Source organism: Budorcas taxicolor, chromosome 2 (genome assembly GCF_023091745.1).
Source record: "Budorcas taxicolor isolate Tak-1 chromosome 2, Takin1.1, whole genome shotgun sequence".
Taxonomy (NCBI): domain Eukaryota; kingdom Metazoa; phylum Chordata; class Mammalia; order Artiodactyla; family Bovidae; genus Budorcas; species Budorcas taxicolor.
In genome coordinates this window covers 87,984,792-88,006,440 of record NC_068911.1, presented here as the reverse complement: position 1 = coordinate 88,006,440, position 21,649 = coordinate 87,984,792, and the positions used below count along the sequence as shown (strand labels likewise).

General features: G+C 39.2%; 1 protein-coding gene across 1 annotated transcript in view; it reads left to right on the top strand.

Annotated features, from left to right (window-relative positions):
• The window catches only part of FMNL2 (formin like 2), a 323,348-nt gene that overhangs the window by 242,268 nt on the left and 59,431 nt on the right, over window positions 1-21,649 (top strand). The window contains exons 7-9 of the mRNA XM_052660187.1: window positions 15,740-15,848; window positions 19,409-19,485; window positions 21,408-21,501. Of these exons, the coding sequence (XP_052516147.1) occupies window positions 15,740-15,848; window positions 19,409-19,485; window positions 21,408-21,501 (280 nt within the window). The remainder of the gene's footprint in view (window positions 1-15,739; window positions 15,849-19,408; window positions 19,486-21,407; window positions 21,502-21,649) is intronic.

The window sequence follows — 21,649 nt, the reverse complement described above, 5'->3', positions numbered from 1 at the left end:
TCGTACTGGGATAAAGCCCAGTACCTTTTAAACTTTGATTCTTTCTGTTATCATATTATGATTCTTCATTTTAAGAGTTTGAGCCTTCAAGCAATACTGCATTTTAACTAATATTACAGGTTTGTTTGTTTTTTGACTGATAAAAAAGACACTTAGTCACATTCTGTAGACGATTTATTCTGGTATCTTTGTTTGATTAGAGTATGTCTTCTGTATCCAAATGCAGATTTTAGTTTTCTCATCCCCATCCCCAGATAATAATGTAGATTCAGCAGTCTTATCCTATATCACTTGACAAAAGGGTTGGTTAAAAACTTGGAAGAAATGAGATTTCAAGAAATTTAAAACACTTCATATATATATAAAAGACAATAAATGTGGCTTGATTGAAGAAAAGGAAAAATGGTCTACTTTCAAAACAAAATTCTAATGGTGCACTCTCCTTTTCATATTTAGCCTTTTAAAAATACTTAAAATAGATGGTTAAGCATTTTATGACATGACATTCACCTGGAGTTGTAGATTCTGTACTATCATAAGTTTATCAGAGTAGCCAGTTGTAGAAATGTTTACTGATGCAATGGAAACCTTGAGTGTGCTGTCTCATAAGCTTAGAGTCTGGTGTGCCTTCAGGTAAGATAGATTTCTGTTACTGATCTAGCTAAATTAAATGATGTCTTTTATGCATATATGGACACTCTAGATTTTTTTAAGGCAAAGATTGCATTAACTCAGATGTAAGAGAAAGTAATTTTTAAGAATGTCATGGTTAATGCCACTAAACTTAAATAAGCTGACTTCCCTGGTGGCTTGGATGGTAAGAGCAGCTGCTTACAATGCAGGAGACCCAGCTTTGATCCCTGGGTTGGCAAGATCCCCTGCAGAAGGAAATGGCAACCCACTCTAGTACTTTTGCCTGGAAAATCCCATGGACAGATGGAGGACCCTAGTAGGCTACATTCTGTGGAGTTGCAAAGAGTCGGAGACGACTGAGCAAAATCACTTTCTTTCTATAGTTAATAAATCAGTATTACAAGGTTTAAAAGAAAGTGGTGGAGCATTAGGAATCTGGAGGGAAGATCAGATTTAAACTGGGACTTCGAGGGATGGCCAGAGTTGCTTGTCTGGGTGAGGAAAGGCTGTTGCAGGTAGAGGTAAAATGAACGAACATGGGAAGACCAAAATCTTACATCAGAGATCAGATCTGTTTGGGATAGAGGGAAGATCCTGCCTCTCTAGGACAGAGGTTCTGTGATCTTTGCAGTGGGATAGGACTGTCTAATGGTGACTGGGTCATAGACATACCAAACTGGGAAAGCCTTGCAGGTCACCCTTACTGACCTTCCCACTTAAAGAAAATCATGATCCTATATTTTCTTTAATATGTATTAACTCCTACTTACATATCTTTCTAAGATTTCCTAGAACAAATTTTACTGTTTTTCTTGAGATTATTATCTTAATGGACTGGCATTTTGTGAAGTCATCATCACTATATTTAGCACTTACATATACTTATTGGATTTACATGAAGAGTTCAAATTTACATCCTTGTTTACACATCTTTAATCCTTTCCCGGCAATGTTTTTCATAGGAGTAATTTTTAAAATTGCTTAAAAATGAGCACAAAGATATTGGTAGCATTGATTTTTATTGGGGAGAAAAATAGAATTTGTTGAGTGTCCACTGTGTGCCTGGCACTGTCCTAAGAGCCCTCTGTGATTGTTCACTGCTTACAAGGCCTCTACGAGATACATACCTGCCGCTGCCACTGCTGCTAAGTCGCTTCAGTCATGTCCAACTCTGTACGACCCCAGAGACGGCAGTCTACCAGGCTCCCCCGTCCCTGGGATTCTCCAGGCAAGAACACTGGAGTAGGCTGCCATTTCCTTCTCCAATGCATGAAAGTGAAAAGTGAAAGGGAAGTCGCTCAGTTGTGTCTGACTCCTAGTGACCCCAGGGACTGCAGCCCACCTGGCTCCTCTGTCCATGGGATTTGCCAGGCAAGAGTACTGGAGTGGGGTGCCATTGCCTTCTCCGCATACCTGCTACTACTAGTTAATACTGTCACTCTGAGGAAACCAAGGCCTCTAGCGGTTAAGCAACTTGCCTGGGATCTGAAGTGAGGTGGCCAGACCCCTACTGTCATGTCACATGATCCTGCCTATATATTCACAAAATGATTTTTTTCCCTCAGTAAATATACTGTTTTAATATCAGGGTGTCCAAATGGAGTTATGTAAATTGTACTGTGCAGAAGAGGACTTGTTAAGCCTTCCCAGAAACTGTGTCTTTTTCTACTTCACCCAAAGGTGCTAAATGCCCTAGTGGAGACCTGATTAATGTGCTGGATTTTATGTGCTTTACAACCATTAGAAGATAACCATCATATAGAAACGTGAAGGAAGTTTCCTAAATGAAAGACAGGAACAAGAAAGTTCTCTATGAACACAGTTTTATTTTTACCTGTTTGGAAATGAGGACTTCCCAGTGGGCACAGTCGTAAAAAATCCGCCTGCCAATGCAGGAGATGCAGGAAACACAGGTTTGATCCCTGGATTGGGAAGATCCTCTGCAGCAGGAAATGGCAACTCACTCCAGTACTCTTGCTTAGAGAATTCCATGGACAGAGGGAGCCTGGAGGGCTCCAGTCCATGGGGTCACAAACAGTCAGACATGACTGAGCACACACACACACATTTGCAAATGGGAAGACATTGAAAAGAAGGTTTAACACTGGAGTGGATTGCCATTTCCTTTTCCAATGCATGAAAGTGAAAAGTGAATGTGAAGTCGCTCAGTCGTGTCCAACTCTTCATGACCCCATGGACTGCAGCCCATTAGGCTCCTCCGTCCATGGGATTTTCCAGGCAAAAGTACTGGAGTGGGGTGCCATTGCGTTCTCCACTTACGGGTTATTATTTCAGTAGTAGCATTTTACCTTGAATTTTTATTGTGGGTGAAGAAGATCACCTAACGTTTTAACTTAAACCATTAGAGTAGCACATAAAAAATATACTTGAGTTTTATAGTTAGAAGCGAAAACACTTTTATCTTGATTCTCAACAAGGAGATTGAACTCAGTTTTGTTCATTTTCCAACTTCTGTAAATTAAGAATGTAATTTCTGAAATGATCATTATTCTCTCCTTCTTCTCCCCCCGAACTGTATAAAATCAACTCAGATCTTCTGTAGTTCATGACTGAGACTTGTAATCTATATTTTTTTCTATGTGTATTACTTTCCCTTAACTTTATTTATTCTAAGTTTTCCCTATGGAAGGATCTTGAGGAATTTACCTTATCTGCCAGCTTGAAGGGGAAAAGTTAAAAAGAAAAGTATATTTAAACAGTTATTCTCAAGGTTTGAAGTCTGTTCACCAGATGAGATGGCAGATGTTGGTTAAAATTTTCAGTAACGCCTACTTTAGAAGCAGAGAAAATGCTGAAAAGGAGTAGAAGCAGAAAGAGTAATGGATGATCATTATAGCCAATACCTGGGTTTTATTTCTGAGGAAGGGGCAATGTTGAAGATGCCCCTTAAACTGCTGGACAGTTAACCTGAAGATCTAAAGTTGCAGAAAATGCAGTACCCATGTATAGAAGAAAGACTTTGTAAATTCTTAGACTTTCCAAAAATAATCTGTAACTACAAATTGTCACTTTTCCTTTTCAGCACATTTGTAAGCAGAAACAAGTTTGAAGTGTTAGGCTGTTGTGTTTCAGATTTTTGCATTTCTTTTTTATTGGGTGTTGTAAAAAGAGAAAAATGTACTTGGGTTGAGTGTACATTCCAGATTCTCAGCTCGAAACTGATTTTAATGACCTTGCTAGTAGAAATGGTGACAGTTGTAATTATAGCTTGTGGGTACACCATACTGGCAGATGTCAGGCATTTTTCACTGTGAGGTTTTCTTCCCTTGTTCCACTTCTTTATTGGGTCTTTTGTCCAATAGAAAATCGACTGAAAGAGGCTATGTGAAAATGGAAAAACAAGCCTGCCTGACCAGTACATTGTTGGGAATCTGGTTCACAGATTCTCAGATCAGATCTAGGAACTGCCTCATAGGCTGTGAGATTAACAGTTCCTGTAAAGAACCTGGCACAGTAGTGTGTAGTCAATAAATGTTAACTGTATAAGATTGAAAAAAATACTGAAGATGACTTAGCAAATTCCTCCAGCTACAGTCTGGTACCTTCATCTGCAAGATTGATTGCATCCATAATATGTGAAGGGTGCATTGCTAAACGCTGAGGATACAGAATGACACATGGAATAATACATTTGTACATAATATATTCATTCTTGATAAATGAATTTTTCATATTTGCATCATTATATCTTCATAAAATTATAGGAAAGTGTTTGAGAATTATTAGCCTCATTTTACAGACAAGAAGGCTCAGAGAAGTTACCCGTAGGTAGTAAGTGATAGAGCCAGAATGTATAATCCGAGTCTTCTAACTTCTTTCCACTCTGTCAGTGTCTTTCTATATGATTTGATTGAGAAGAGTGTGTGTGTGTTCATGCTCCTACTAACATGTTAGGTATCACTTGTGTATAACAAGAACTAATTATATGGAACCTTAGAGACTAGACCAAACCTAGAGAAGAGTCATAACTTGGTCTGCATGTGACACATGAGGAAGGTTGGGAGGAGAAGGTAGCAGCCAGGGGAGGAAGAGAGAGCTGTAGGAGCAGTGGTCAGCTGTGAGACAGCATGGTTTGTTTAGGAAACAGTGAACAGATAAGTCTGGCTAGAAGTCATGTAGAGCCAGGTTATGTACTGTGTTATGTACACATACAGATGTGAGAGTTGGATTATAAAGAAAGCTGAGTGCCGAAGAATTGATGCTTTTGAACTGTGGTGTTGGAGAAGACTCTTGAGAGTCCCTTGGACAGCAAGCAGATCCAACCAGTCCATCCTAAAGGAAATCAGTCCTGAATGTTCATTGGAAGGACTGATGTTGAGCTGAAACTCCCATACTTTGGCCACCTGATGCAAAGAGCTGACTCATTTGAAAAGACCCTGATGCTGGGAAAGATCGAAGGCGAGAGGCGAAGGGGACGACCGAGGGTGAGATGGTTGGATGGCATCACCGACCCAATGGACATGAGTTTGAGTAAACTCCAGGAGTTGGTGATGGACAGGGAGGCCTGGCGTGCTGCAGTCCATGGGGTCACAAAGAGTCGGACATGACTGAGTGACTGAACCAAACTGGGTACTGTGTTGAAGGCCAGGTTGTGGAATTGTCATTTTGACACATTGACAATGATTTATTGAAGGTTTATGAAAAGAGGGGCCAAATATTGATGAACATAGAAATATTTCTATTGAAAAGTCACAAGCATTAGTTTCCTTGGACACTTTTCCCATAGGGTCATATCCTAATTAGCCACTCCATAGCAAATGCCTTTTACACAAGGAATATAATTGAAAAACAGAAAATTCGAACTAATGGCCCTTCATTCATTTGATGGAGCCTGTTGATTCATGTATTCCATTCAAAATGCATGTAAATGAGACCTTACAGGTTCTGTTCTAGCTATCACCTGGTTCTCTGATAGGAGAATCAGATGAACAGAACATTTCAACAACTGAATAGAAACAAATGTTCCTTAGGAGTTTTGTGTAACCAACACCCCACATATCTCTGTTTCTGTCTCTGTTTCCCCCACCTGCTTCACTCCCACTTCAGACTATCTGGGTTCCACTCTTTCAGCTCTGTTTCTTTTGGCTTTAGAGAGAGAGAAGTGCTTGGTTCATTTTTTTTTTTAGCATCAAGTATTAATATTTTATGAGTTTAACTGATAGAAAAACTATGCCCAGGTGATGTCATGTCTGAATAGTCAGGGAGAGGAAACCTAAAACCCCAAATCTTAGTAAAGTTCTATTAGTCCAGACCTTGGAACCATAAAAGACTAGTACAGTTATGCCAGATGATGTGATGTACTCGGGTGGCATTGCATTCCGATTGGGCTGAATACTAACATTAGCTTCCAAGGGCGTTCTGATTGCTAGTCTTTATTTATAGGTTTATTTAGTTTATTTAGTTTAATATTTGAGTAGTTCGGTTACTAGAAGATACTTTTGTAAGAAGAATAAAATATGCCTTGTCTTTTTCTGTTGCCAAATAGGACCTAAATATTACAAACCTCACAAATGTTAGCATGGAGACTTCACAGAATATTTTCAAAAACCTTTTTGATGGACTCTGGGAAGACCTGGTTGGGTCAGTTCAGGGAACATTCCATTTAAGGTTCTGCCGTAACGTACTGTTCTTGGATAATAGGAGCTCAAAGGGAGAGGCAGACATGTACAAAACTCACGTGTAGGAATATGTCTAGAAATAAATATATTTCAAGACAATGATGTGTGATCAGACGTTTTTTTTCTTCAAGGCACCACTGGTTAAATAGCAGTGTCCATTTGATTTTGGTGCTTTGCAGATGTAGGTCCTGAAAGAAATTCAGGGTTTGATCACACGTAGCTTTTGATCAGGAGTGGGTCTTCTCCTGTACACGTAGAATTATCATAGACACATTACTTATAATTAATTCTTATGTTATCACCCACTGTTATTTTTTAAAGAATACTGCTTTTATTTTTTATTTATTTATGATGCGAAGAACTCTTACCATGAGATCTACTTTCTCAACAATGTTTAAGTATATGGTACAGTGCCATTGACTGTAGGCAAGATATTATTCAGCAGATCTCTAGCACTCACTTACCTTGCATAACCAAAACTTTATACTTGTTATTAGCAGTTTCCCATTCTGCCCTCTCTTAAGGCCCTGGCAGCCACCATTCTACTCCCCACTTTAGTGTGTCTGACTATTTCAGGATTCTCGTATAAATAGAATCATACAGCATTTGTCCTTCTGTGACTGGCTCTTTCCACATATTGTACTGTCCTCAAGGTTCATCCATGTTACAACATATTGCAAGATTTCCTTTATTTGAAAGCTGAATAACATTCCAGTGTATGTATCTACCATAATTTTCTTTTTATTTCTGTGACTTTTAATTTTGATATCATTGAAAACTGAAAAAAGGCAACAATAGTACAATGATCCTCCTTATGCTCTTTACACAGATTCAGCAATTGTTTTAACATTTTGTCCACTCTGCCGTTTGCACATTTGCTTTGTAAACGTACACACTTTGTAACCATTTGAGAACAAGTTACAGAATCATGCCTTTTACACTTAATTATTTTTGTGTCGATACCCTAAGAACAAAGACATGCTCTTACATAACCATGGTGTAATTCTTAAAATCAGAACTTTTACATACTGGCACGTTTTTAGTTCAGTCTGTTTAGTTATTCCAGTCTATTTCATAACATTTTTTCAAACTCTGTCCAGAATCCAACACGGGGATCATTTATTGTGCTTAGTTGTGTCTGTGTAGCATCCTTTTCCTTGGAACCATTCCTTTCCCTTTCTTTTTTTTTTAATTGAAGTATAGTTGCTTTGCAGTGTTGTGTTAGTTTCTGCTGTGCAGCAAAGTGAATCAGCTGTATGTATACATCTGTTCTCTCTCTTTTTTATTTCTTTCCCGTTTACGTCCCCACAGAGCACTGAGTACAGGTCCCTGTGCTCTACCGTAGGTTGTCATGAGTTACCTATTTTACACATGTTAGTGTATATATGTCAGTCCCAGTCTTGCAATTCATCCCGCCCTCCTTACCCTCTTAGTTTCCTGACCAAGGACTGAACTCTTGCCACGGCAGTGAATGCACCAAGTCCTAACCACTGGGCTGCCAGGGAATTCACAACTCTTTCTTTGTTTTTCAGGACTTTGATATTGTGTGTCTATGTGAATATATGTTAATTTTTTATTGAGATATAATCGTTGTGTAACGTTGTGTAACTTATACAGTGTGTTGATTTTGTATGTTTATACATTGCAGTGATTACTACCATAACATCAGGTAACACTTCTGTCACACCGCCTCATTATTATTTTTTTAAAACCATATTTTATCCATATTTATCCACTTACCTGTTGATGGGCATTTAGGTTGTTTCTAGATCTTGGCTTCTGTGAATAGTGCTGCAGGGAATGTGAATGCAGATACCTCTTTAAGATCTTGGTTTCAGTTATTTTAGAGAAACCTCCAGAAGTGGGATTGCTGGAACATTACATGGACAAGTTCTATTTTTGTTTGAGAAACCTCCATACTGTTTTCCATAATGCTTGTGTAACTTGCATTCCCACCCACAGTGTACATGAGCTCTAATTTATTCTTGTTAACACTTGTTTTTCTTGTCTATTTTGATAATGCCCATCCTGAAAGTCAGTATGAGGTGCTTTCTCATTGTGGTTTTGATTTGCATTTTGCTGTTAATTAGTGAGCATTTTAAATGTACCTGTTAGCCATTTGTATGTATTCTTTGGAGAAATGTCAAGTTCCTTTTGCCCATTCTTTAATTGGATAATTTTTGTTTGTTTTTGCTATTGATTTGTGGGGGTTTCTTGTATATTCTGGATATTAACCCCTTATTACATATTTGGTTTGTAAATTATTTTCTCCCATTCCATAGGTTACCTTTTCACTTTCTTTTACCGTGCTTTTTAGATTGATGTAGTCTCACTTGTCTGTTACATTCTTAAACCTGAGGAGCGCGTTTGGAATTACTGTAGCATTTTTTTTTTTTAGACTTTCTTACAGTGAGCTGTGGTTTAAGGACACCAAGACATGGTTATAACCAGAACTCTAGTGAACGCTGTATATAGTTCAGGCTTGAATACGTACCTCGTAAGAGAAATTCCTGTGTATCTACTCCGTGGTCAAGTAGATCCAAGAGAGCTACTTCCCCAGGTTTTGTCTGCTGACCTCGACATTCTTTCTGCTTTCCGGACTCAGAAATCGAGGTTTGAGTTGCCTTGTCATTTATTAGAAATCAATTGGTTGGCTCTCGCTAATCAGTCATTCTAACAGTCTTTCAAAGCAGAGATAGCCTCTTCTGCATGGCACCTGCTGCTGGTGCTGGGCAAGTCGAGGTGCTCACTACCAGCTCCTGCGCAGATGGATTGCCACCTGTGAAGTAGGCAGCGCAGCTGTCACTGTAGTACTAAACAGGGCACAATGTATAGGTTTCTTAAAAGATATTTATTTGTGCCAGTTGCTTAAATTTTTTATGTGTTTTACTCCCTATAGCATTGACAGTCACTTCCACATTTATTATTATTTCATGTTACTTGTAAAACACTGGTGCATAAATTAATACAGCCGGTTAGAGTCATTTTTCTTTGGTTTTGATCTTAAGTCAGTTTGGGCACATGTTTCTCTCCACACACATAGAACTTGGTGAATACTACTGGCAGTTCTTCCAAGACAGTGTCTTACTATCTTTGAATGTGAGGGTAATGTTTCGTTTTCATTCAATTCTTGACAAGAGAGCGGGCAGTTCTCACAGTCGATGGAGAAGAGTGCTGGAGAAATTTGGTGGTGTTCCTGTCAGAATGACCTCTCAAAAAGCAGGATTTCCTTAAAACTCTTGAGACCTCAAAAAAACAGCTCTAAATATCCCTTCTCCATTACCTTGTCTACAAAGGACAGGAGCTCCAAAAGTTGGACTTGGGGTTGTTTTCTGCCTCTGGGAAACCCCTCTTTTGTGTCCACAGACCTAGAATCTCAAAACTCTTGCTTGCTTGTCTGGAGGAGGAAGGGTAGTCAGGAAGGCATTTAGTCCCCTAACCTCGTGGTCCAGGCATTGGGTCACAGCCTCTCTATACATACGGATTACCCTTGTTTTTCCCTTTGATAGTTCTCTGGTCCTGACGTCTTAGAGAACCAGCTCCAAGTCACCAGAGAAATGTAATTCTTGCAGAATCTTGTTTGACTGTTCCTTTGAACTTGAAGGAATTGTTACATATATTCAGAATGAATAGGTTCTCAGGATTCTCTAAATGTTATGAGATGTCAGTGAAAATGGTGAAGTACAAGACCCATGAAAGCAATGAGAAAACCAGCAAAATAAGCCAGAGCCAACTTTTTCAGAACTCTAGAGAGTAAAGTCTTGTAGCAATCTGGGAAACACCGATTTAGGAAAAACAACTGAATCTCAGTAAGAATAGCTAGCTTTGTGACATTTTAACTTGTGCTGTTTCCCCTTCCTCCTTCTCTAGATCCACAGTAGCCTCAAAAACCATTAGTTCTCATAATCAGAGTATAAACCACCAGCCTGGTAGGCAGTGGAGGAGGAACAGAATGGAGCTGCCAGCCTTCTTCCTCCTCCTACATTGAGCTGGATGGACCATGAGGTTTGGGAACTGCTAGTGAGGAAGCTGATTTCAAATCTCAGTTAAGGGAACATGTACCACTTACTGCTGAAAAAATCTAGGGTCAGTCGAGATTTTACATGGGGTAAGACTTGAGCTTATCTGCCTCAGTTATCCATAGGAGACCATAGGGAAGCTAGTACTGCCTCCCACTGGGGCCTTTTTCATATATCACAATGCATTGGGGCAGTCTCCAACATGGCCCTGTTTTATATGTTTCATAATAACTCCAGGAAGAAAATATTATAGTACTTGTTTTGCTATATGTAATTCTGTAACAGAGCACATGCCAAGGATATTAGAGTTCCACAGAAGCACCCATATCTTCTACTGAGGCAGTGATGTCATCCTTGTAAAACTTAGGTCTTTGTGGAACGTTTATTCAAATAGCCAAGGTGGGATGATCAGTGTTTGTGAAAGATGAAGATAGGTTAGCCTCAAGGGCTGTGGCATAGAACCAGATGTGCCCTTATCTACCCTGTTAAAGATAATACATTGCATCATGTTTACTTGTGTTAACCTGAGTAGGCAGGAGCTCCTTGTGCATGCAGTATTTCACTGGGATGACTAATTTCGTGTGAGTTGCTTGCATTTTTAATTGGTGATGGATTCTTGCTGTGATGTTCCAGCCCTTCCTAAGTGAATCCGTGTGACTCATACGCTTGGTAGAGGTGTGTGGCTCTAATCAATCACCCTCATCAGTTTTCTCTGGAAAGTTACTCATGGCATTCTGTTTTTACTGGCATCCAGGTGGGTGTGTGTGGGACCAGGGAAAAGGATTTGCAAAGCTTAGTTGTTCTGATGATACTTGGGTCTTTTGCTGCATGTATTGTGGTAGAATTTAGCCTCTTCACAAAAACCCTCAACTTGGCTGTCTGTTTATGGACCAGCTCTCCACTCAAGAGGCCTTTGGGAAACAGTCTTCCGTGGGATGATTGAAGTAGGGAAAGTGTTATCATCTTATGATCTAGTTAGCCTTCTGTCGTCAGATGAATATAAACCTAGACCATCTGCGAGAAGTTTTTTTTGGTGCAGCTTTTTCTTTATTTGGAGACTACTGTACATCCATTGTAGAAAATTTTAAATATAGATAAAGATCAATGGAAGTGTCTTGTGATTCTGTTACGCAGATTTGTGAGATGGTGTGTTTTAAATCTGTGTTAGACACATACATATGGAATCTAGAAAACTGTTTCTGATGAACTTATTTGCAGGGCAGGAATAGAGACACAGACGTAGGGAGTGGACTTGTGTACATAATGGGGGAAGGAGAGGAGAGGACAAATTGAGGGAGTAGCATTGACATACACACACTCCCTTGTGTAAAATAGATAGCTAGTGGGAGGCTGCTGTATAACCCAGGGACTTCAGCTCAGTGCTCTGTGATGACCTAGAGGGGTGGGGTGGGAGAGGTGGGAGGGAGGGGATGTGTGTATATATATAGCTGTTTCACGCTATTGCATGGCAGAAACCAATATAACACTGTAGGGCAATTATCCACCAATTAGAAATTAATTTAAGAAAACAGATCTGCATTAGTAACATTTCATGTTCAATTATGTTCATTGTATGTCACCTTCTGATACCCCACAATTTGTCCTTTCCTTTTATACTTCTTGAATTAGAGCCTCATTCAAACAACGTTCATATGCCTAAAGATAGTTACCACGGTTCAGTCTGTATTAACTTGGTCAAATATGGCTTGATTGAAGAAAGGTTGTATGAGGGTTTTCAGGATCATGATTTGCGAGAAAATGTTCTCGTTTGAGGTGTGCCTATTATCACTTCAGCATACTGTGATGTGCAGGTGTGTGTACACTTATTGAGTTCATTTTACACATTAGAACATGCATGCAGCAGAAGGGGTGGGCTGAGGTGTGAACAGAGAACATCTTAGCACAGAGGCTATCCATAAAATCTCTTGCTTCCTAAAGTGATGGTGGCTGAAGCAACATCTTGAGCTTTCATTTTCCCTTAGCATTTAATAGAGTTTAGCATAAACAATAGTTGCTTGGGAAAACCAATTTTGGGCCTTAAACACAAGGTTTGGTTTGATTTCCTGTGGTTGATAGAGCACCAGAGGCCAGTTCTTCAAGACTGCTTATTCAATCTGGGAGTGCTTGTGGAAAGTTCAGATGTTTGTTAGTGCCAATTCTTTTGGTGTTTTAGAGTCTATTAAAACCAGCTCTATGCGGATGTGTTTCCTGGAGAGTATTGATATTGTTCATTGGAGCTGGATTTAAAACATTGTTCAAAAAGGTAAAAGGTGGAAAGTTACTCAGGTGATAATTAAAGCAAATAAATATCTGATGACATAAATGGTCAAATTCTACAAAATGTGCATGCTGAAGAGTAGGTTAATGTACATGCTGACCCATGACACAGTCCCTAGAATCTAGCCTTGGGGACTTAAAGTGATTCTCGGTTGTTTGCAAATACTTCATTTCTGCTGAGGTAAAGAGTTGTGACGTTTATCAGGTGTGCATTTACTTAATAGGGGAGAGTTTTTTTGGAATGAGAATTCCAAAATACAGAGAAAAATTTATTACTAAGTTAAAAAAAAAATCTTCCTTGCCTGGTAAGTGATTGAGGATAAAGATTTTAAAAGAAAACTTTGCTTACAGAGTGGATCAGCCACTGTGTTCTGAAAATGCTCAGATACTGCTCTTCTTAGCCGCCTAAGCCTTAATTCTATATGGTGGGATAATTATTGGAGGAGTGGGGGAAAGATATCTTTCAAGAGCCAGGACAGAAAACTCTGTTGGGATGACAGCATAGGAACCTTTGACAGGGAATTCATTAGCACATATGGCTGCAGGCAGTAGCTTTTTCATGTGATCACCTGATGGATGAGTCAGATTGAGAAGCAACCTGTAGAAAGCAACCGCCCTGAATTCCAGGGGGAAACTTGGGGGTCTGGTCTCATCTCTTAACGTCTGCTTGCTCTGTAGATGTAACATCTTGGGTCATCATTGTTCTCATCTGTATCAGGAAAGGTTGATGTAAATAATATCACAGATCTCCTTAAACTGTCAATACTATGGTTGGTTGTTGTTACTGGCTATGGTGGTGTTTTAACACAAGTTCAAATGTTGCCTTTAATTCTGTTTTAATGTAAATAAAAAATCAGAGAAAAATTAATTTTATATTAACTGTCATTCACCTTAGAAAAAAAGTTCAACTTTTTTAAAGCACAGAATAATATTAATAAATTTTTACTTACTTTAACTATATCAGTTTTACTTATTGACATCTTTGTATGCTTTCTAAACTCCTTGAATATTGGTAAGTATCCATGTGCTTTTTCATATTAGATACATTTCAAATGTTGATTCAGAAAATATATTTGAGATTAACCACGTACTACAACAAATACAAGTCTTTTGTGTTAATGTTTAGTAAGTTGGATATTATAATCAATGTTTACTGGTTTCTGCAAATAATGTTAGTAAGGACAATAACTCCTTCTTAGAAAGTCTTATTACAGTATAGCTGATGTTACAGATTAATAAATAAAAGGGAGGAACCTGCTATGTTACTTTACGCCTAGGAAGTACCGTTAAATGTCTAAGTTTGGTCTGCTTGCTGGAATCATTAACTTTATTTGGAAGTGATGTGGAAGTATGTGCCTGTGTGAATGACCTATTCCGTGTTCTTAAAGAATAGCTGGCTTTGGTCAATATATCTTCTGCAGTCACTGCTGCATTTAAATATAATTTAGCAAAGGATGATTGATTCCCTTCAAATAATACCTCTTCTTTTTTAAAACTCAGATTTCTTTGTTTTACACTAATCATTTGTCTGTTTTATATTAGAGAGAGAGTTAGAAATAAGAAATACAAACCTGAGGTTAAAATAAATTCAGAAGGGCAGAGGAAGGGAGAGAACTTTGGGTATAGACTAAGAAGACTACAGATTCTTGGGTTAGACTAGTCATGTGGTTGTGAAGCAGCCCAGATTCTGTGAGACCTCGGTCAGGTATGTCAGCCATCATGCTTGGGCTGGAGTTATGACAGAGTGCAACACCTTTTAAAACTATATTTTAGAATTTGAAATTAGGCTTACTAACAGTGAAATCTGAATGTGTTTCTTGAACTTTGTTTTTGCATTCAAAACTGAATTAGGCTATCTTCCATTGCTGAAACGTTGTTTTCCAGGGTGAGGAAAGCAAGACAGTCCTTAGAAAAAACATTCCTTAAAAGTAGCACGGGCAAACCAGATTTTGCACAGTCAGGTATGTTGAGGCAAGTGACTTACTGGGGTGCTTTTCAAAAATTTCTTTGGCTCATTAGTAGGCTTATGTAAATGAATCATCTTTTTTTTTTTTTTTTTCTGTTTGATCGTTTTTGAATAGAAAATGTCAAAGTTCTGCTCAGCTGAACCGTTGGAGACAAACCTGTCAATTCAGTTTTCAACTCTTAGTCTGCACCTGTGAGACTTCTGAAAGCAGTTAATATTAATCATGGCTTCCTTAAAATTTTTTAACTAGCTTAATTCAAGGAGAGGGAAGGTCTATAGCTGCTTTTGTGGAGCATTTCTGTCATTGACTCTCAGAAAGTAGTTGACGGCTTTTGAAACTTGTTTTCGTTTCAGGCTTGGAGTTGCAGAGAAAACTTACCTGTTTTTCCTCTGAAGCTGTCATTTAAGGCTCATAATGAAACCCTTAGAACTGTCATCTTTCTAATTCCCTGTCTTACACTGTCACTCTTTATGCCTTGTATACTCTGATAAATCTGCAGAAGGGAGAACTAAGGCCTAGTAATGTAGGCTCTCCAGAATGAACCCCGACGTTGTAACGTCCTAACCATTTGAAATGTCACCACATTTCTATCTTAGTTTTAGCTGCTAGACCAGAGTTTGGGTGAGGGTATGGGGGCATATGTATACTATTTAGGTTTTGCATATTAAAATTCTGTATCACAGGCTGATATGACAGCTGTATGACCTTGCCTAGGCTTAAACTCTGAAACAGGGACTCTTAAAAGCAGTGATGGGAAGGTACAGTTAAAATTGGGTCAGATGATAGGAGATCTCTGTACAAGCTGAGTTTTAGCCCTTCACTTGTTCACATATGTAATCTGCGTGCATGTCATGTCTGAAAATCTAGCTGGGTCTGCACATTAGAGCCTGGCTTGTTGATGAGTCTCATGTACAGTCTGATTTGTTATATGCTGTGAGTGGAGTTGAGCATCACTGTCCACGGGTATATGGCCTGACAAGATGATAACAACTGCACAGAATTGTCTAGGCCTCACAGTCTCTGGAAACAGTTTTGTGGTGAGGGGCTGCTTGTGCTGCTTGATGGGTTCATTAGTGGTGGTTTGACTTGCAGTCTTCATTTAGGTGTAGGAACAAAGAGAGAACAGTGTCCATTTTTAAAGTACATCTGCCCGTGCTAAGAAAGTAATCCTTAGTGTTATAGAAGTTTCCCTTTTTATTTGTAGATACAATACTTTGCCAAGCAGAAGAACCCTGAAAAATTCAAGATTAGTGAGTAAGAAAGATGACGTGCATGTCTGTATCATGTGTTTACGTGCCATCATGAATTATCAGGTATGTTTCTGTTTATAATCCTTAAAAAAAAAATCTGAAATCATCAGACTCACTGTTGTTCTCTTTGGTATCGTTGTATTTCTATTTGAAGTAAATATCAGGATTTAATGAAATTTTTTAAAGAAATGTCTGGTTCCTTCTACTACTCGTAATTCATTGCCCTTTTAGTTAGCATTTCTGATGTATAATATATTTAAAGGGAAGACATTTTCCTCCTCCAGTGGTAAGCTTGTCTAGATTACTTGGTAAGTGTTTGTGACCATTAGAGACAGAGTAAGCCACTGATTTGGGGCACTAATGGAACAACTTTAGGAATCTGGGAATGAATAATCTCACACACTGAGTAGGTCATTGTTCCTCAAAGAGTTATGTGATGACAGGTAAGGAATTATAATTACTGTGTGTTGGACACTGTGGTTCCTAATCTTCATGAGAAGCACCTAGAGGATGCTTGGTAGAAGAGCAGAGTCCTCCTTAGATGACTGATGCAGATTATCTTCATTCTGAGAATCACTGGGAGTTACTAATTACAGTATGTGGGATTAATCCTAACGACAGAGTGGGAATTAGAGCTGAATTAGAGCTACGGTGAGCTGAAGGGTCAAAAGTATAGTTATAAAATCAAACCATGGCTGAGAATTTAGACATGGTTCAAAAAAGAAAACAGGATTTTATCTCCATCGACACAGAGTCTATAGATGGATCCAAATAGAAACCGATGGTAAATACATAGATCAGTATTAGAGTTCAAACCCAACATAAATTGCCAGATTAAATTAAAGAAGGGAAACATGCATTTATTCTTTCAGTCAATTAATTTTTTTGAGCATTGCCCAGTAGACCCTATTGTAGGTGTAGGGAACACAGCAGCAAAATAATAAACACCTCAGGGAACTTACTTTCTATTGAGGGGAGACAGTGATAGACAATTGGTGAATTATATATAGCATTCCAGATAATGATAGTGATGAAACAGAAGCTGACACTTACACAGTGCTCCCTACAGTCTAGGACTTTAAAACCTATCACTTCATTTAAGCCTCAAGAGAGTCTTGTGAGATTGCTAATATTACTCTCCCATTGTACTCATGAAGAAACTGAAATACAGAGAAGTATGGCTCTAAGCAGTGAACTCGGATTTGAACTGAGGAACACTGGCTCCAGAGAACTAAGTCCTGTAGAAAAATAATCAAGCAATAAGAATAAGTGCCCCCAAAGCGAGTTCATTTTAAAATAGGCTAGCCAGAAAAGTGTCACGGAGAAGGTAACATTTATGTAACAACTAGAATAAGGGAACAAGGTAAGGAATATTTAAGAAAGAAACTTAGAGAGAAGGGCAAGTGCAAAAGTTGCTGAGGCAGGAATAGGTCTGGTGTGCGCAGGTCAGTTTGGCTGGATCAGGATGAGTAAGTGGAGAGGAGCAGAAGGTGAAATCTGAAGTTACAGAGGGGTCCTGATTATGTAGGGCTTTAAGTCATTGAAAGGACATTGGCTTCACGCTGGCTGGAATGCCATTGAAGGATTCTGAGGAAAAGTGTGACTTGATCTGTCACTGGAATTTAGCGTGATCCGTCTGGCTTCTTTGTTAGAATTGACTCCAGGGGGCAAAGACAAAAGGAGGTAGACCTTTTAGAAGGCTGTTGCGTTATTTTAGGTGAATGTTGATGGTGGTGTGAACCAAGGTAATAGCAGCAGAGGTGAAGAGAGGTGGCCAGACTCTGACTTTGTTTTGGTGGTAAGGGCAGTAGCAGTGGGGATGTGGTGAGGAGTCAAGGACAGCTCTCAGCGGTTTGTCCTGGGCACCTCTGAGATGGAGTTGCCATCTGCTAAGACGTGGAAGGCTGCAGGATGAGCAGATTTGGGAGACCTTATTAGTATTCCAGCTGGAGAGATGTTAACTGTGAGATGTCCATAGACATCTAAATAGAGATCTTAAATAGGTGGTCAGAAATGGCAGTCGGGAGTTCAGGGTCTGGAGGTCTGGGCTGGAGCTACAAGTTTGAGAGCCAGTAGCTGGCCTATAAAGACGGGGGAGTGAAAGAGATCAGCAGGGATAGACTGAGAAGCAAAGAATAAGCTGGGTCTCAAATAACTTTGGGCACCCTGTTTAAAGTCAGCGAGATGAGGAAGTACTAGCTAGACTGACTGGGAAGCAGCCAAGAAGTAGGAGCCGGGTCCAGGAGAGAGAGTGGTTGGCTGTGCCCAGTGCTGCTGCCGAGTCTTGTAAGATGAAGTTATGGCATGGGCTCTAGCAAAGTGCAGGTCTTAAGTCATCTTGATATAATTTCGTTGGAATGGTGGGGATGCAATGCCCGACAGACATGGTGTTGAGAGAGAATAGCAGGAGAGGAATTGGAGACCATGAATGTTTTAGAATTTTGCTGTAAAAGAATAGCAGAAAAATGAGACAGTGGCTGGACACAGGTTGTAGGGTCCAGAGAGATTCTGTTTTTGTTGTTTAAGATAAAAGAATTTGCATCATGTTTTTTATGCTAATGGTAACGAGTCAGAGAGAAAAATAATGATGGGGGAATGGGAGAATTGCTGGAGCATATGATGTTCTTTGGTCTTCCCTGGTGGCTCAAATGGTAAAGACTCCACTTGCAGTGCAGGAGACCTGGGTGTGATCCCTGGGTCGGGACAATCCCCTGGAGCAGGGCATGGCAACCCACTCCAGTATTCTTGCCTGGAGAATTCCATGGACAGAGGAGCCTGGTGGGCTACAGTCCATGGGGTCACAAAGAGTCAGACATGACTGATAATGTTCTTGAGTAGTAAGAGGGATTGGAATCAAGAGCTCAAGTAGGGGAAGGGCCTTAGATGGGAGCGTGGAGAGTTCATCTTTAGGAAGAAGTAAGGAGGGAAGCCACAGATCTGTGTGGGTGTATTGATGTGGTGGCGGGAGCATTTTTGGAAGTTTTTTTTCCTAATTGCTTGTGTTTTCTGGGTGCAATTGGAAATAAGGTCATGAGCTGAGAGTTTGCAGGAAAAGGAATAATTCCTCATCTTGGCAGAATTGAGAATGACTCTTGATCCTTTTACTGAGCTTTGTTCATTTTATAGAAGGACGAGGTAACGTCTCAGAGCAAAGCAGGTTTTCCCTAGGCTTTGGGTCCTAAGAGCCATTGCTGATAGAGAAGGGATTAGAGGTGGTGGTCGTCAACCCTGCTGCGTAGTGAAGTCAGCTCAAAGAAATTCACATGCTAGGCCCCATCCTGGAGATTCAGAATAAATTGACCTGGAGTGAGGCCCAGAGAGCTGGTGTTTTGTTGACTTTTCCAAACAGCAGGATTGAGATCACTGGCCTGGAGCCTTTTCATCATTTTGATAGAGACACATATAGTTTATTCATAGAGAATGGGAATATAGTACCTTGATAATAGCATCATTCCTGAAATTTTTCATAGAGAAATACGTGCAGACACTGTGCTAGAGACAAAAGTGTACTTATGATGATATAAAATTACATTAGGTAGAAACTTCAGGTTTTTGCTTTTTAATCGACATTGGCAGTTCTCTCAAATAGCTCGTAATGCTTTGTGTTTTCATATCCGTTTCAGTATGGTTTCAACATGGTCATGTCTCACCCACATGCTGTCAACGAGATTGCACTAAGCCTGAACAACAAGAATCCAAGGTAAGCTGGATTCATACTGTCCAAATCTTAATCAAACTAGGGATAGCAGAGAGCTCGTCAAAAATCAGATTGGAGTTTGGAAACTTTCAAGAGTGACTTTTTGAATTCGGATTGCCAGTAGACTCCTCGGCTAAGTAGAATTTTCTTTTCATCAATGTTACAGTTTTACAAGTGGTGGAGTTGAGAAACTGGTGACAACTCTGGCCCTTCTCTTCCGGCTTTCATTCCTCTTGAGGCCTGGTTCTCAGCATCCTTGCAAATTTAGCAAAACTTGGTGAAGAGCTTAAAGCTGCCAGGTTGTCAGGCTTGGATCCAGGAGAGTCTTGATACAGCCCTAGCCACACCACTTGGTGCTGAAAGCTCTCTAAAACTGCTACCGCTTGTCCACACTTCATTTGCAATCCTTACACATGTAACTTTTATTACCAAACCAAACAGAAAACACCACAAAACAAACATAACTGCATGCAGGTTTCTTTTCATGTTCACTTTCCTATAAAGGCAAGTGCCATATACTATTCATTTCACAGATTACCTCCAAAAGCCTGTCTTCATCGATTTATTTTAGTTAGTATAATGCCTTTTCTGTTCTAATGCATGTCTAGTTTCACACTGTTACTCCCTTTTATCAGATCTCCCTGACAAGATTGCACATCTGAAAACTGTTCATTCAGCTAAAAAATGTGATTAGAAATTACACCCTTTGTGATTGAAAATGCAATGCAAACTGTAAATCCTATTTAAATGTTGAATATTATTGTTTCATACTTTCCCTGATGAACGCCTTTGCAACTTTGTGCTTGCTTCCTTAAGTTTACTAGAATCCCAACTAGTCATGCATCTTTGTCTCTCTATCTGACACTGAGGGAAGTCATTATTCATTTTTCTTAAGACAATTGATACTGTGGGTTTTCAGAATGATCTTTGTTTAGAGGTTGGCAATAGCTTTTATTCCAGAAAAAAGATGAAATACTGAAGTAATCATACTCTGAAGAAATGATGCTGTCCTTGACGTTGTGTTTGAAAACTTAGATTGTATCTCTAAGGTTCTCCTTCTAAAAATATTTTAGATGAAGTTTTATTTTCTTGAGTCAGAGAAAATATGCTTGTATTAGCACAGCTGTAAGCCAGCTCCTTTCAGATCCTGTATGGGAAGAAGTAGTTTTGGAAGCTTGCATTATCATGGGAGACTTGTATGGAGCCACTGCAAATTAGCAGATTTGCAGTGTATTAACAGGACATTGATTTCAGTTGATTTTGAACTTTTTCAGCAAATGTTATATCTTTGACTCCAGAACCAGAGAAAATGTTTATCCAATGGGTGATTTTACTGAAAATTCTGTGTTTCCTATCTTCTTTAACTCATTAAAAAATACTTTTTCGACCATATTACAATGTCACTTGATGACAGAACAAAAAGACTGAATCTTCCCAGAATTTATTTTCATTTCTGAGTAACTTGTAATCCTGGGAGTGGGAAATATGCCTTGCAAACTTGCTACCCCAGAGAAGCCACATGTGTGGAAGATCGTAAAGGTTTTAAAATGTGTGTGTTTTCCAGTCTGTGTCCGATGCAGGATACAGCATGCTTGCGGCTGGTGCACGGGGATGACCCAGAGGGATGTTGTGGGGAGGGAGGTGGGAGGGGGGTTCATGTTTGGGATTGCATGTATACCCGTGGTGGATTCATATCAATGTATGGCAAAACCAATACAGTATTATAAAGTAAAATAAAGTAAAAATAAAAAGTTAAAAAAATAAATAAAATGTGTGTGTTTTAATATAACTGTGCCTTAATTAGTAAACATTTAAAAAAATACACTGGCAAATATTTATTATCATATTCATCTTGGAAGGAACAGCTGACTCATCGTTCATTCCCTTTCACTGATTTGTGAGTTTTTTCCTTCTTGTTTTAACAGGACAAAAGCCCTTGTCTTAGAGCTGTTGGCAGCCGTTTGTCTTGTCAGAGGCGGGCATGAGATCATTTTATCAGCATTTGACAACTTTAAGGAGGTAGGATATTCTCATCTTAAAAAGTATGTTCACATAAGCACCTTATATTTGGACATCTTTGAACAGAATGATTTACCTTTTGTGTGTGTGTTATTGAAATAGAATTGACATATAATAGTTTCATGTGTACAACATAGTAATAGTAATT